Source organism: Anopheles merus, chromosome 3R (assembly GCF_017562075.2).
Source record: "Anopheles merus strain MAF chromosome 3R, AmerM5.1, whole genome shotgun sequence".
In the NCBI taxonomy this organism is placed as follows: Eukaryota; Metazoa; Arthropoda; class Insecta; order Diptera; family Culicidae; genus Anopheles; species Anopheles merus.
The window spans coordinates 11157349-11171347 of record NC_054084.1 but is presented as its reverse complement, the minus strand read 5'-3'; the positions used below and the strand labels follow the sequence as shown (position 1 = coordinate 11171347).

The 13999-nt window shown below is 43.9% G+C and overlaps 1 protein-coding gene across 4 annotated transcripts in view; it reads left to right on the top strand.

Annotated features, from left to right (window-relative positions):
* Positions 1-13999, top strand: part of LOC121595297 (signal-induced proliferation-associated 1-like protein 1) — a 78763-nt gene that overhangs the window by 14151 nt on the left and 50613 nt on the right. For 3 of the 4 annotated variants that reach the window (XM_041919184.1, XM_041919182.1, XM_041919183.1), the window contains one exon: positions 4669-4747. The exons of the other annotated variant lie outside the window; for it this stretch is intronic. In XM_041919184.1, coding sequence (XP_041775118.1) covers positions 4691-4747 — 57 coding nt within the window. In that variant the 5' untranslated portion in view covers positions 4669-4690. The remainder of the gene's footprint in view (positions 1-4668; positions 4748-13999) is intronic. 4 annotated transcript variants of the gene reach the window in all.

Here is a 13999-nt window from a genome sequence, read left to right as displayed (position 1 = left end):
GTCTGCTCACTTCAGCATGCTGTAGTGTAATAGCGTTTGGGAAATTGGGCGGAAAATTTCTCGTTTGGGTTTTTCTGCTTCGAACGACAGGATGTTTCTTTTCCGTTCTTAAAACCCCCTCCAGACGTGTTTTCGTGCTCCAGAGGGACATGAAATGCCTTGGGCTGTCGATAAAAGTCACATCCTTGTTTGCTGTAGGACCATGGCCAGAGCCATTAAAAGAAATAATCGAATTTTTGGCTCATTCAAATAGGCGACACCCCCTAACGAGAGAGAGAGAGAGCTGTCGTTTAAGGGGCTGCTCAATTTCGTCAATAAATGTTAAGCGCTCGAAACGATCTGCTGCTGCACGTGGCGTCTTCGTTCTAGATAGGGGAAGACTGGGTGATTGCATTCCCGTGCCTGGGGCCATTTAATGTCCGTAGTGACCGAAAAAGGAGGAAATAGTAACCCCCTCCCGTACTGGTCCGATGCTGTACTCTTCCCCAGCGACGGTTGTATTGAAGGAAATTGGAACGAAAGACTCCTACTCCTCCAAAAACATGAAATTAAACGGAAGAGCTACGACAGAGATAGCAGAATGTGCAAACACCACTTCTACACACTTCCATCGCATTGAAGTCTTCTTGGCAGATCCGCTCGCAGTAAATGGAGTGGGGACGATACCGACGGCACACGGTGGTGATAAACGATGGGGGGTGTTTAGCTATTTGGCAAATAAAAACATGGTCGGTTTGTTTTCGTTTAGCTACGTGGTGGTTGGTTTAGAAGGGGATGTTTAATTATGGAGGGAAAAATTGTTCTGTAAGGGGGAGGTACATTGAAGAAGCATTTTGTTACTCTACATCTTCGATCTAGAGCAAGGGCCTATCGTAGATCTGTTTCTTTGGGCGATAGTGTATGGTCAATTTCTACCAGAGTCACTGAAAGTGGATAATTGTCCATCTCCAAATTAGGTTCCCTCGTATCTCTTAGCATTATTTGCATTTTAAATTGACTTCACTATCTTGGGCGCTTTTATGGCGTTTATCTCTCTCCAATAGCGCCTGCCGTAGATCCGGTTTGGATGTCGATGGCGTTATCTGGCGCTCGAGGGACATCTGGGCCTGTCCAAAATACGCGGCGACACCTTCGTTTGATTTGATTTGTCTATAATTTCAACCCCAGCGCCCTTTGAAGAGGTTGGGTGGTGATGGTGGTGCAAACGAGAGAGTGTGCTCAATGATTCCAATTGCTATCAATCATGCGCAATCAATAGCCTTCCACCGGAGCGATAGCACTCCACTGCTGGGCTCGGAGGTGGTGGTATACGATATCTTTGGGTTATATGTCTGTATACGCACACACTTTTTCGCATGTTCTCATTCGCTCGGCCCTGTGGCTGATGATGATGACCATTTAGCGCACCACCCATCAAGGTGCTGGCGATGGATGCGGCCAGCTCTCTCCATGCTGCAGCCATGGGTGTGGGTAAGAAAAAATGGCAAAAATCGTTTAATGCCGCACACTTTATTTGGCGATCGGCAAGTAGCGAACGTGGCGACAAAGTACAATTAGCCAGTGAGGGACAACAGTTTAAGCAAAGGCAAGTTTTTTTCTCCGTCTGCTTCCCTTGTTTACATCGCATTTTCCTTATCAGTATCTGATCGTGTTCGAGAGTAGGGTCGTAATACTGCGGCGTCAATCCAAGTTTGAAGGAGGAGAGATATGGTTATAGGTTGTTGGTATTTCTATATCTCCAGTGTGTAACAAACTCCAACAATTCCCAATAGAGTCATTTGTGCATCTCTGTGCGGGCGCTCAGTATGTAGGGACAGGAAAACTTCTGCACTCACACACAAACTTCCTTCCGGGGACCGTGTTTCCTCATCGTTGCGCTCTCTGTGGCCAGATGCACATGTGTGCTTTGGGACAGCTTTTATCTGTTTGGTTAGGTGTTAACTCTTTCGGCGAAATGATAAAGTGAGAAGGAAAGCATCCTTTTAGGCACTTTGCGAGGGAACGATAGAGGCAAAAAGCATGCAGTAGTCCGTTTGGGTTAACTTCCAGTGTTTGTTTGTGTGTCCAGAGTTAGCGTGTTCCTTTTTTCAGTTGCAGTTACCGACTGAACGCCCCAAAGAAACGAAATCCGAAAATAAACAACTGAACCCATTGGTGGTGGTTGTGGCATTGGGAATCAGAGATGGGCAACATCTGTTTTCGGCAATCGTAGGGACGTCTATGGCATTGGAGGAGAAGGAGAAGGCGAAGGTGAAATTCGATAAAGCAATCGTATTCTTCCGTATGATATCAGGAGCTAACTTGCAAGGTTTGGTTGTTGGAGTTGTAAAGTAGCACTGAACATGAACTGAACTGGTGCACGGCATTTGGAGCATAGTGTAAGATTAGGGATGAAGTTCATGTGGATGGAGAAGTTTGGACTCCTTAAGGAAATTGAATTGAATATTTATTGTGGATTATCAAAACCATGGACAATTGTTTGTGATATTTTTACCTCTCACAACATGAAATAGCTAATTTTACAGTTGAAGAATGCATGAAACTAAAAAATGTGTCTTTTCATCATGTTCACAGAGGCTAGTTGCTCGACGCTTTTTCGTGTGTGTTCTGTATCCAAAAAACGCATTAGATGCAGAGTGCCACCACCAGCTCTATGTTACACAAACAGTATTATTGCTCTCGCGCAAAGATATCATGCCTCGGTTGATGATGATGATGATGGCGGTGATGATAATGCAAATCGATTCGCTACCGCGCAGAATGCTCCATAAACCTACAACCATGCCTCTGTACCGGTCAACTTCGAAGAGGATGGAGTTGCGCGCTACTGTGTTACCTATCCACGTGTACCCGGCTGTTCCGCATGCTGGCATTATGCAACGGTGTTGTGTTGTAGTACCGAGAGGTTGTTACTCTGTTTGCTATTAAGAGTCTCTTTGGCTCACGCATCAGCTCTCTTCACACAAACTGGTGTGTGTATTACCGCGAGAGTTGCTGGGGGGAAGAACTTACGTCGACAGCCGCGCTGCCGCTGCCACATTGTGCACGGGCTTGCTTCTTATCGACGGGTGCGTCTTGGAGCCCGAGTTTCATGTTTTCGTCGCGGTTTATAATGTCGCGTGTACCGCGCAGCCACACGCAAACATTCATCTCCCATCACCAACGGCAGCAGCAGCAGCCGGTGCAAGGCGCGGAGGCTGTGCAGGAAAAATGTGATTAACGTGCAAATGTTTTCCTCTTACGGCGGCGGTATAAGTGATGATGTAGCAGTGTGCACAACACCGGTGCAAATAATTACACGGCTACTGTAGCTCTAGCAGGCAGGCAGAGGCAGTATGCGGCGTGGAGGGTTCGTCGCTTACGCCTTCTGCTCATAATATCGCCCGAAAAAGTGGACAACTTACAATGGGCGTGTTTGTGTAACGCGCGCTCTGTCTGCAGCTGATGTTGCCATATTTTGTAGTTTTACATCGTTACCTTGTAAATTACGCGCAATTTATCCCGTTGACAATCGCTTTCGGGGTGTATTGAGGATGATGGGCGCTGCTGCCTATTCGAGAGGGATTGTTCAAACGTGTCATCCAGCGGCACTTGCGGCGATGCGTGTAACAGCCTGGTTTGAATGTTATGTCGAATTGTGGATGCTCCCATTTGCATTGGATCATAAACAAAGGAAATACCTTCAACACACAACGTAATATTATGATACTCTTCCGCTTACCGGCTGTCGGTGTGTTGGGGCTGACTTGAATTATTAAATTAAAAATATTTGATTGTTTATCCATCCGTTGATTTTATGCATCATTTGACGCAGCCGTTAAATTAGAAACAAATTTATCTTTTTTTTTTCAAAAGCACACCACCATCTCATGGAATGAATTGGAACAATAAAATAACCGGCCGAGAGGTGTGCAACCTTTTGCATTTCGTCGGTGTATGTTGTACCCATCACACTGCTGCTTGCCATGTTTTTGTTGCCTGTGTTCGTCTGTTACCGGTTTTTTATTATTATTCTCCTTCTTCCGCTTGATTGAGCACGCTCGGAACAGTCGGCCGCGGAACCCACTTGTTATTGTGTCAGGCTGTGCGCGCACACATCGCACAGGTGCAACCGAGGACCGGAGGGAGAGCATGCATGCTGCTGGCTGCATATACCGGAATTCAAATTGCACTGCAGAACAGCATGCGCACTCCGAAAGTCGCCGTGTTCTACGTACGTTCCATTCGAATCGGTCCCGCGAGGGGTTAGTTGCTAGAGCGAATAGGCAGAGGCTGGTGGTGATGGTGATAAAAACATAAACCTTGCTCATGTGCACATGCTATCGTGTAGCGTAACGCTGGGGAGGGAAATAAAAAGGGAAACAGAATGAATGATTGCGAGGAGGGGGATGGTGGTGTTGTGATGCATGCTGTTGGTGCATGTTGTGCACTGCCAGAACAATACAAGTTTTTCGATTGCGACGACAGTTTGAACACAAGCAGTCTCTTGGGATGATGCGAGAAACGTGTTTTTTTGGGGTTGAAACTTTTATGTCTTTTTATTGTTGCAAAAAAAAAAGAAAATTATAAAAGGCAATTTATTTTTTTATCCTTCAAGCTATTACTTTTTTTATATTTGTTGAGCGATATTTTACTTACGTTTCTTGTGTTGTTCTCTCTCAATTACAGGTAAGTCGCCAGTACACTTTGCATGTATCATAGAACCAGAGCTTCCTCCGTCCATTATCCGATCGCTAAGAAGACCAAGGTAAAGTGTGATTGTTTTGTATTCGTTTTCTTGTTTTTTTCCTTCGTGTGAGACATCTTTCCCTTTTTCTGTAAGTGGGTTTTTTCCTTGGTCTCTATCTTGTAGTTTCTTGTGTGTTTACTTTTTCCACTTTGCTTTGAATTGTTCTTTTTTCACTTGTATCTTTACTATTTAAATTGTCTTGTTTGCTTTATTTCTTATGCATCTAAATTGACTTGCTCTTAAATTTGTTTTATGAGTTACTTTTCGTTTGTTATCTTACAACCTCTTATCAAGAACTTTCTTACTGGTTGATACCGTTTATGCGATGCGTTTCGATTGACACTATACTGTGAAAGCCATAATTTAATCATTAAGCCGAGGAATTTAAAGCCCCTCGGGGTCATACCACTGATAATGCTCTTTGCGCAGCTGTCGTTCCTCGATGATAGTACGCAATTGTTTTTGCACATCTGTTTTTTTGCTAAACCTTCAAATGCAAACCACACAAAAAAGGCCCTTATCTTTTGTTTATTTTTTATGCCGGAAATTAGTTCCAAAACAAAAATAATTCGCAATTTGCTATGTTTGCGTCGTCTCGTGTGTGTGTTGTAAGGATGCAAAATTGTTGAGTTTTCAAATCTGCACTAATTGAAGTTCATGACCTCTGCCGGAAACGCTGCTTCAAAGATTCCGAAGATTTTGGATTTTACCAGTATTGGGGCCCTATCCGTTTTAAGTTCGTAGGCTGAAATTTCAGCCTGTCAGCTGTTTGCATTGTATAGCAGTTTTCGAGCAGCTCTATCTAAGTCGGTATAATATACAGGTGGGCTTATCCCAAGGTGTATACATTTAGAAGGCTGATTTATATCGTTTCTGTTTCTGAATGAAGATTTTAAGAGTGTTTTGTGTATTCGTCAAGCCTCCAGAAAGCTTGTTTGAGGAAAAGTTTAAACCCATCCTGTCAAAAAGTGATACTGACCTCCTGGACTACATACATTTTGATTCTGGATTCCATCACCTGATCTCTTTAATTCACCTTGGGATTTCCATCACTTGATCTCTTTAATTCACCTTGGGATAAATGTAAACACCACCTTGTTTTGCCATTTTTCGAGTAGGTACTCGAATCTAATTCTAGCTTTGAGGCTAGAATAATCTAGACTGAAAATCGCAGGCTAGTTTTTATGTGTGGTTTTGTATGGAGTGTTTACATGATTTCAGTCTCCAACTATCAAACTCCATACAAAATACTGACTAGAATCGTGAAGGGCCCCATTGTTGGAGAAGGGTGTTCTCTGTGCTGTGTTTCTCTAAAGCTGTGTTTGTTTTACTTGGTTTGCCTATCGAACTATACAGGAACTTTCCTCTGTTGTTGTCTGTTGTTTGCCGTATGCGCACGGAATTCTATAGGTGAAAGTAATTGCGAAATAATGCTTCCTACATTCCGGAGTAAACCAGCGTGACAAATTCGCTGTTGCTGTTACTCTGCTGTAAACCGTTCGGATCAGTCTGCGTAAAAGATTTGCCCGGCATTTCCGGTGAAGTGCACATTTCCTGAACAAGTGAGCCAAGATGTTTGGGCGGGGAAGCGAAAAGGGCGTCCATAGCGCGGTAACAACTATAAACTTCCTTTCTGCTGCTTCATCTCGTACCCACACACTTTCCCATCCAGCAACCACCACCGCACACACACACAGTCTCGCGCGGTTGCATTCCAGACTCTTTCGCAGCAGCAAAACAACAAAGATTTTGCACTCGGCCGAGACCCGGACGGGACAATTTTATGGACATCGAGTGTGTGTATCTGTGGTGTGTTTATTGGTGGGCTCACATCCTTCTCCTCCGCGCGCGGGTTTTTGGGGCGTTGTGTGGAATCCGGCGCGAAAGTGTAAAGTGTGCGGTCCCGGGTAAATCGACCGGCTGAGATTGTTTTGCGAAAAAGTGCTGGCACTTAATCGGTTCGGTGGGGTTGGCTCACGATTAAAGCGAATGCGGGCCCTTGTTTTTTGAGCAAAGGGAAGATCAACCGAGCCGGCGATTTATGTGCGGCGGTGTGTACGTGCACACGAGTCTTGCGCGGATGCAGGCGCTCTCAAAAACGTGTTTGAAAACTTGAAAACCCAGCATCGCCGGGGAAGAATGTTTACACGACGCCGCCCCGGTGGAGGAGCGCACGGTGTTCGGTTCTGATGCATTTACGGTTTAATGCTTCCATTCCGGTCTCTTCTCGGCCGAGCACTCCTGGGTGGTGTGTGGTGTTGTGATCTCTTCTGCTTGGTTTCATTCTCTCTCTGTTTTTAGTTGCAAAGTGCGTTTCACTTTCGCAATCAAAACCAATCCCACCGGATGTTGTGGTGTACCGGGCATCTTATAGTCGGTTGTGCGATGGAGCCCGGATGGTTTCTGAGGATGGACGAGTGCCGTGCTGAGAGAGTCAAGTCATCGTTATTATTTTAATGATCGCAATCGAAAAGCGAAGCCTTTACCGATTCTGAATTGGTTGTTCTTTCCGGTGTTAAAAATCGTTGCCGCGGATGGGGAATCGTTTTAATGTTCTCGCTGGTGGTGGCATACATGGACTGGAATTTATTGTATGAAAGTGTCTGAATTGTACAGCAATTCTCACATATAATAAAGTAATGAATCTTGCAAGGTATTGTATTACTGATTGAATGGTAAGGGAATAAAAGTGTCCGTTTTAATTGATCATCAGTAAGGATTGACATTGAACTTCTTTTATATACAAAACCTTTTTCGTTGAAAAAGTGTTGCCGTTCCATTCTTTATCATTTCGAGGAAGTTATAATGAACTGCTGGTGCACGTTCCGATTGAAGTGAACATGTGCAAAATTTTCTTATCAAAGTCCATGGTAGAAAAAAGTGGCGGAATGATCAAACGAACTTGAAAGTTGCAATCGTTACATTGTTTCTACAGAATGCATGATTTGCTTAATGTGTTGCATTTGGTTTATGGCGTGACACAGTTCATCAATGCGCTTATTTTCTGTTTTTTTTGCAGAGAAATAGGTTTTAAATTACTTCACTTTGTATGATTTATTCTTTTGAATCCAGTTCTGATTGGTTTTTGTCGTGTTTTTATGTGGTGACGGTAGCAATCATAACATTTTTGTCGCAATATTTATCGACTAGCTTCTTCTGAAGTTCTTCCCTGCAAGCTACGCCAGGAATGACAATAAGAGAAGTTAGTCCTTTGCTGTTGCCAAGAGCCTTTGTCTAGCGAGAATGACAGCTTACTCGTACGACGACCACGACGACGATGCCTTTCGATCTCCCTGAAGAACGTTTCTCGTCCGGGGACTCTAAATAATACGACACGTAATAACGTTTTCTTCATTCTGCCTGATGAAATGGTCTTTTCCACACCGGATCTGACGTTTATCTGCAGACCTTTCCTCTTTCAACACACACACACACACACACTGAAGTCGCATGTCGAGCCTCTTCGGCGTACGCCGCCCTGTCCCTTTTCCGGGTTTGCTTTTGGTTTGACTTTCGCCACGTTTTACTGGCTGTGCACACCGCGCGTGCAGTTCTAAATGTGCGATGCGTTTTCTGGACGATGGTGAACCTCTCTCATCCGGTCCCGTTGCAGCCAAGGAGCAGAACTCGCAACCCCCTCGGGCGGCCTGCTGCTGCAGCAGCACAGCCCTTGTAGACTCTCCTCTCCGTTAAATGCATTCGCAGTTTAATAGCTTTTGCCGGCTAATTACGGGAATGCGAAAATTCTCACGTCCCGGTGCTCTGTGTTGTGCTCCGGGCTGTCGTCTTCGTCGTTCCAGGATATATCTGGGGTTCGGGGTGTTTTTTTTGTTCGGGTCTCTCCTGTGTGCTGCGTTTTTGTGACCGTTGCAGGCGAGACGCTGAATCATTAGTAGACGTTTGGCCTCTGACGCGTCCTGTGAAGAGCACAAAGAAGACGTAGAGTGTTTAGGGTGCCGCTGGATCGGAGGCAGGGTTCAGGACCCCTCGTTTCCAGTTGTCTTTCTGTGCCTGTGCCTAAAGGCTTAACCGTAACGAGGCCTTGGTGGTGTGGGGTTGCGTTTTTTTCTTTGGATATTCTCTTTTTTTACCTTTACGGCAACGTTTGTGTGTGAAGAACATTATCTTATGAATGGTTGAGTAGATTGAATGGAGGGCGCATTAAAGTTTGAATGAGTTTTGGCGCTTCTCCAAAACTGTCGTTCGAAGTTGCTGCCGTTATGTCTCAAGGAGTGGCAGAAGCTTTTCGCTGCTCAAGAGAGTCAAAAGTAGTGGAAAGATCATGAAATTTGTTTGGAATCTTGTTGAAGTAGTAGCAAAGAAATGATTGGATTTGATTTTATTTAAATTAATTCAGAAACGTTTCACCAAAAGTGCCAACGGAACTCGTGTGATGAGTCATACTTTTAGGGAATGCACAAAGATCCTTGGCACAATATCCACGAAGCTATAAAACGTCGATACGATACGTGACAGTTGCTGGAGTCGCCTTAAGGTCATTGAAGGTTTCATTTGAAGCCCCGGCATAACTTCAATAAAAATTATTAAAAGCTTGGCTTATCCCGCTCCGGCACGCTAATCTTGACACATATCACTTCGCATTCGCTGCTCGTGTTATTGTCTATGCGTTCCGATTATGTCAAAATTATCGTTGAAGTATTGCATTTACCATGCAAACAGAGGCACATCAATCAGCTCACCAGCATCCAGTACAACACCCCCCTCCCTTGTCGCTACTGTTTTTACCCTTGAATAGTATGGGATGATTAATTTTCAGCCAGCGCTGCAGTCTGCGTTTTGTTAACAGCAAGTTGGTAGTATGTTGGCAAAATGACAGTACAAAAGCAAACGGGGTACGACGAAACGGCTAATTGTTTTAAATTTATTTGCTCCAGCTCTGCTGGGAGCGTACGGTGACGAGGCAAAGCCGGCTAACTCTGATGCTCTTGATGCTTTGGATGATTTGTATGATTTAGATGCAGTATGTGTTTAGCAGGAAGAGGTGGGGAGTTGCACTTCCACGGCCACGCAGACAAAAACAGTAGCTGGAAAATTGGATGCAGCCAGCGCGAGAGACGAGACTAATAATAAAAAAGTCAGTGTCAAGTACGCACGCCCTAAGCTCGGCTCTTATCGGCTCGGCTCATTAGAATGGGCTAACCATTATGTTTCATGTTTTATGAGTAATGTGTGAAGGAAGGGAAATTATTCAACTGTCGTCGGGTGATTTGTGCGTGGAGTGTTTTTTTTTCATTCACCATTTGGCTTTCTCATTCAGTTGCTGGGAAAAACGTCCGAACGAGAGACCGGTGTTGGGTGGTGAAAATAATCAAAACTACAGTTACACTTGATGCGTGTTTTATCAAAAGAAAACTAAAACAATCCGTCTCGTGGTCGGCGGGGGGCACACGCTGCAATAGGCTTTGCTGAAGCGGGGAACCTTATGATGCGATCTCTCCGCTCTCAAGCCTGTTGAAGTTGCGCTGGGTGGCTTAACCCCTTTCATCATCGCCCATATCAAAGCATCGCCAGAGTCTCTCGATTGGCGACGCAAAATTGCCACTCTGGCGGTTTGGAATTAATTGAAACCGGAAATGCTTAATTTAAAAGCTGCTGTCTCTTCTTGGGCATTTTGTGATCTCTCTTTCGCAGTCTGTCTTACGGTCGACGACGGGGGGGGAGTGTGTGGTTCAATATTTTAGATGATGAATTTCCAACCAATGTCGCGCAACAAAGGAGCTGCAAGCAGACAGACCGCAGCAGCATCATCACGGTCCGGTGGCGTTTGAAAAGGAAATTTTAATAAAGCGAAAAATGCAACAGATTTCATTGACGATGATGGTTGGTCATCGTTCCGAACGGAGAGAGAGAGATGCGTGCGAGCGTTCGAAATTGGGAAAGAAATGATGGCTTTTGTTGTGGGGTGGTGGTGGGTGGTTGTGCTGATTGTTCGCCTCCGCCAAGGCAAGCATAAAACTGTTGTGATTGATTTATGGGCTACAGTTTGTGATTTTTAATTGCCACAGCGCGCGCTGCCACAGCTTTTTGCTGCGGATGGACCAACCTCACCTACCTTTCTGCCTTCTGGCCAGCAGCAGCTTCATGTAAGTGAGTGGAAGTAAAAATCTACGCTTTTGAAAGACGATGTGGCCACGTGCCCTTTCCCTTCGCCCATGTCCGATTGTTGATGGGGTTTTTTTTGTTCCTCCATTTCGCAGCATAATTTTAATTGTTTGCTGTGATACACGTCTAATGACGCGCTCGCAACACAGTGGCTGTGTGTGTGGCTGCTATTGGAAGTGAAGACATGTTTCGAAAAAAAAGGCACTTTTCCGCTCCGAGGGGCTCAGCCGGCTGAATTACAAATCATATTTTGATGATGATTGCTCGGCATAAAGGCAGGGCACAGCATTTGAAATTGAGCCTTAGAGTGCGTTAATGTTATGCTACTGGGTTTATCGGACGGTGGAATAGTGGTTTTGAATTTGCACTACGCTCTGGATTGTGGCCATGAAAAATGATCATAATAATTTGATAAACATGCTCTTCTTAGTGTAAAACAAGTGCAAATTATAAAATATGTTATGCCATTTGGTAAAGTTGCACTACCACGCTTAGCTGTAACAAATTAAAATAAAGAGAAAGGTAGCAAAGGGACGCGATGAAGCTTATGAACATTAAAAGTCATGTTTTAAATTCATTTTGCACTATCCTCTATCAGACAACTGTCATCCATGCCTCCATGCCCCCCCTCAGCGCTTATAGTTTCTCAGCTAACACGGAGCAATGAACTCATCGCTCACGCTACAGAACTAGCATAATAAAAAGGGCCTGCCAAATGTATGTGTGTCGCTCTGTGTGTGTGTGAATAATGGTGACCGCGTTAAACTATTCGTTGAAAGCGGACCACCGCCCGGAAAACAGAATCAGACCCGTCCGCATAATTTGCCTTGACAGAATCGGGTTGGATAAAAAAGGAGCGAGAAAAGCTGCCGCTGAAAAACTAGAACAATGTTTGCTCTGGAACGTGTGTGTTTCTGCACAAACCTTTACCCCCTAGAAAAGAGCCCAGAGGTGGCATGGAGGAAGGCTGTGTTGCGCTGGATCATAGCCAAAAGGTGTGACCGATGTGTCGAGGTGGCAGGGGCCAGTAGGAAGTTCAGTTGGTTGGTCATGATGAAGGGAGAGGAAAATTGAGGTTGGGATGAGTTCGAAATTTATGGATGCAAAGAGAATTAGAAAACTAGTTCAGTGAGTGACTAATAGCACAGGTTCTCGCCGGTGGATGCGACACGTTTTGGAGTTTATTATCTATTTTAAGCTTAAGTTTGCATTTTTTATTTAAAAAAATATTTAGTCTGTGAAGCGTTCGGTCGAAAGGCTTTGTAAACTAATATTTATATCATCTCGTTTCACGTACGCTCTCCCCGGCACTGCATGCTCATCACTTTTGACATGATGTTCATTGCCAAGCAAAGCGTTTGTGGTTGTTTTAAAAGAAAATGAAATTAGAAAAAAACACACAATGTTATGACAATTCATTTATGCCCTCCTCTCCCAACCACTCCACTACTCTGCCATTGCGTTTGTCTCTTTTATGCCCTGTCCGTGTGACGACGATGTGCAATGACGCGTGTGCACTGGCTCGTGACCACGAAAGTGAATCCAAGCGTGTTCCGAAAAGCACATAATGCGTGATTTACGTTGCGCGGTTGTATTAATTACGTTCATTTGTGGTCGGTTGTTTTTATTTTATTTTTTCGTTGCTGGTTGTTGTTCGTCAGCTCTCCTCTTTTAATTGTTCCATGTCAGTTTGCGTGCAACTTGTGTCATGAAAAGTACTATTGGAGTAAAACTATTTTTTCCGTTTATATTCTGACTAGGATTTGTGTCGAATTGGTTTGTGAAAACAACTCAAACTCTGGATATAATCCGATTAAATTTTATTATTCATGAAAGGGAGGGTTTATTTGCCATTCTTATTTGTAGTCAATACAATGCAGTGGCAAAATACAAAAAAAAGAACATTAAAACGTTCCGAAAGTAGTTTTAATTGGCACACCTCCAAAACGGCAACGATTGACGACAAATCAATATTTAAACAGCTTGAATTTTATGTTTATTGGCAAGGTTAACCCCACCTGGATAAGTTGCTTTATTCTTTATCTTTCCCTGCTGTACTCTTTCCATGTGTTGAATCTGACCATATGTATACAGCATTGAGGTTCAGCTTCTTTTTCTCTATCAGCATTTCTCTTCGATCGTTTTGGTTTGGAGATAAATCGATTACTGTTTTTTCGGTCCGCGGTTGAGGCTGATCTGTGTGTGTGTGTGTGTATGTACACACTTACCCCGTAATGGAAGGTGTAGGTGGGCGTTGAATTGATTAACAGAAATTGAAAGCGAAATGAAAGTGTGGCACTGTAGTGCGGGCGGCGTACACACAGAGTGTGTCTTTGACGGTTCGTTTGTTTTTATTAGTGTGTCGGTTGGAAAAAGTAAACCTTGTGTTTTTTTCTCTACCACCATTTCAAACGTTTTCAGATTGATGGAATTTGTGTCGATTCAGTTGGACTAGTTTTGTTTTTGTCATTGAAAGCTGAAAAGAAAGTGTAAGCATTATTCCAAGCAAGAAGGGAATGGGTGAACAATATTGAAGTAACGTATTAAATCAATTTTATAATGATGTTTTCAAGAATTCCGTCACAAAAAGAGCAAGATCCTGCTTTAGAATCCCATCCATAAGCAAATAAGGTTCTTCTTTGATTATATTGTTTACCTCGTGCGCTGTCGCTTTTTTCTACAAACACCAATTGTGCTGTGTTATATCCAGGATTAAATTGTCTTCCATCGGTACAGCAGCATCTTCCGTCAGCAGCGACGAGACATTGCTCTTGGCGACATTCGACAGCGGGGCCATGTACGACAGTCGATCAAGATAGCAATTAGACGATCTTCAGACACAGAGGTTGACACACGTTTGTTCGTCGCCTACGCACCATGAGCGATATATATATTTTCTGAAAAAGACTGCTGCTTAAGCATTGTTTCGAACGTACCGGGCAGAGATGGTGTGATGGATGCAGTTTTGTGTGTGGCGAGTTGTAATTTACTGTTTGGTTTACATTTTACATACGGTGAAGTCTTTAGAATAAAACCCTCTGTCAGCATGATTCATCCGCGGCGTTCGTTTGGACAAATTTATTCCGATTGTGTTATTTTCGGTGATGGATTAAAGCAGAACGCCAGAAGTAGCGTGTGCCACACAAT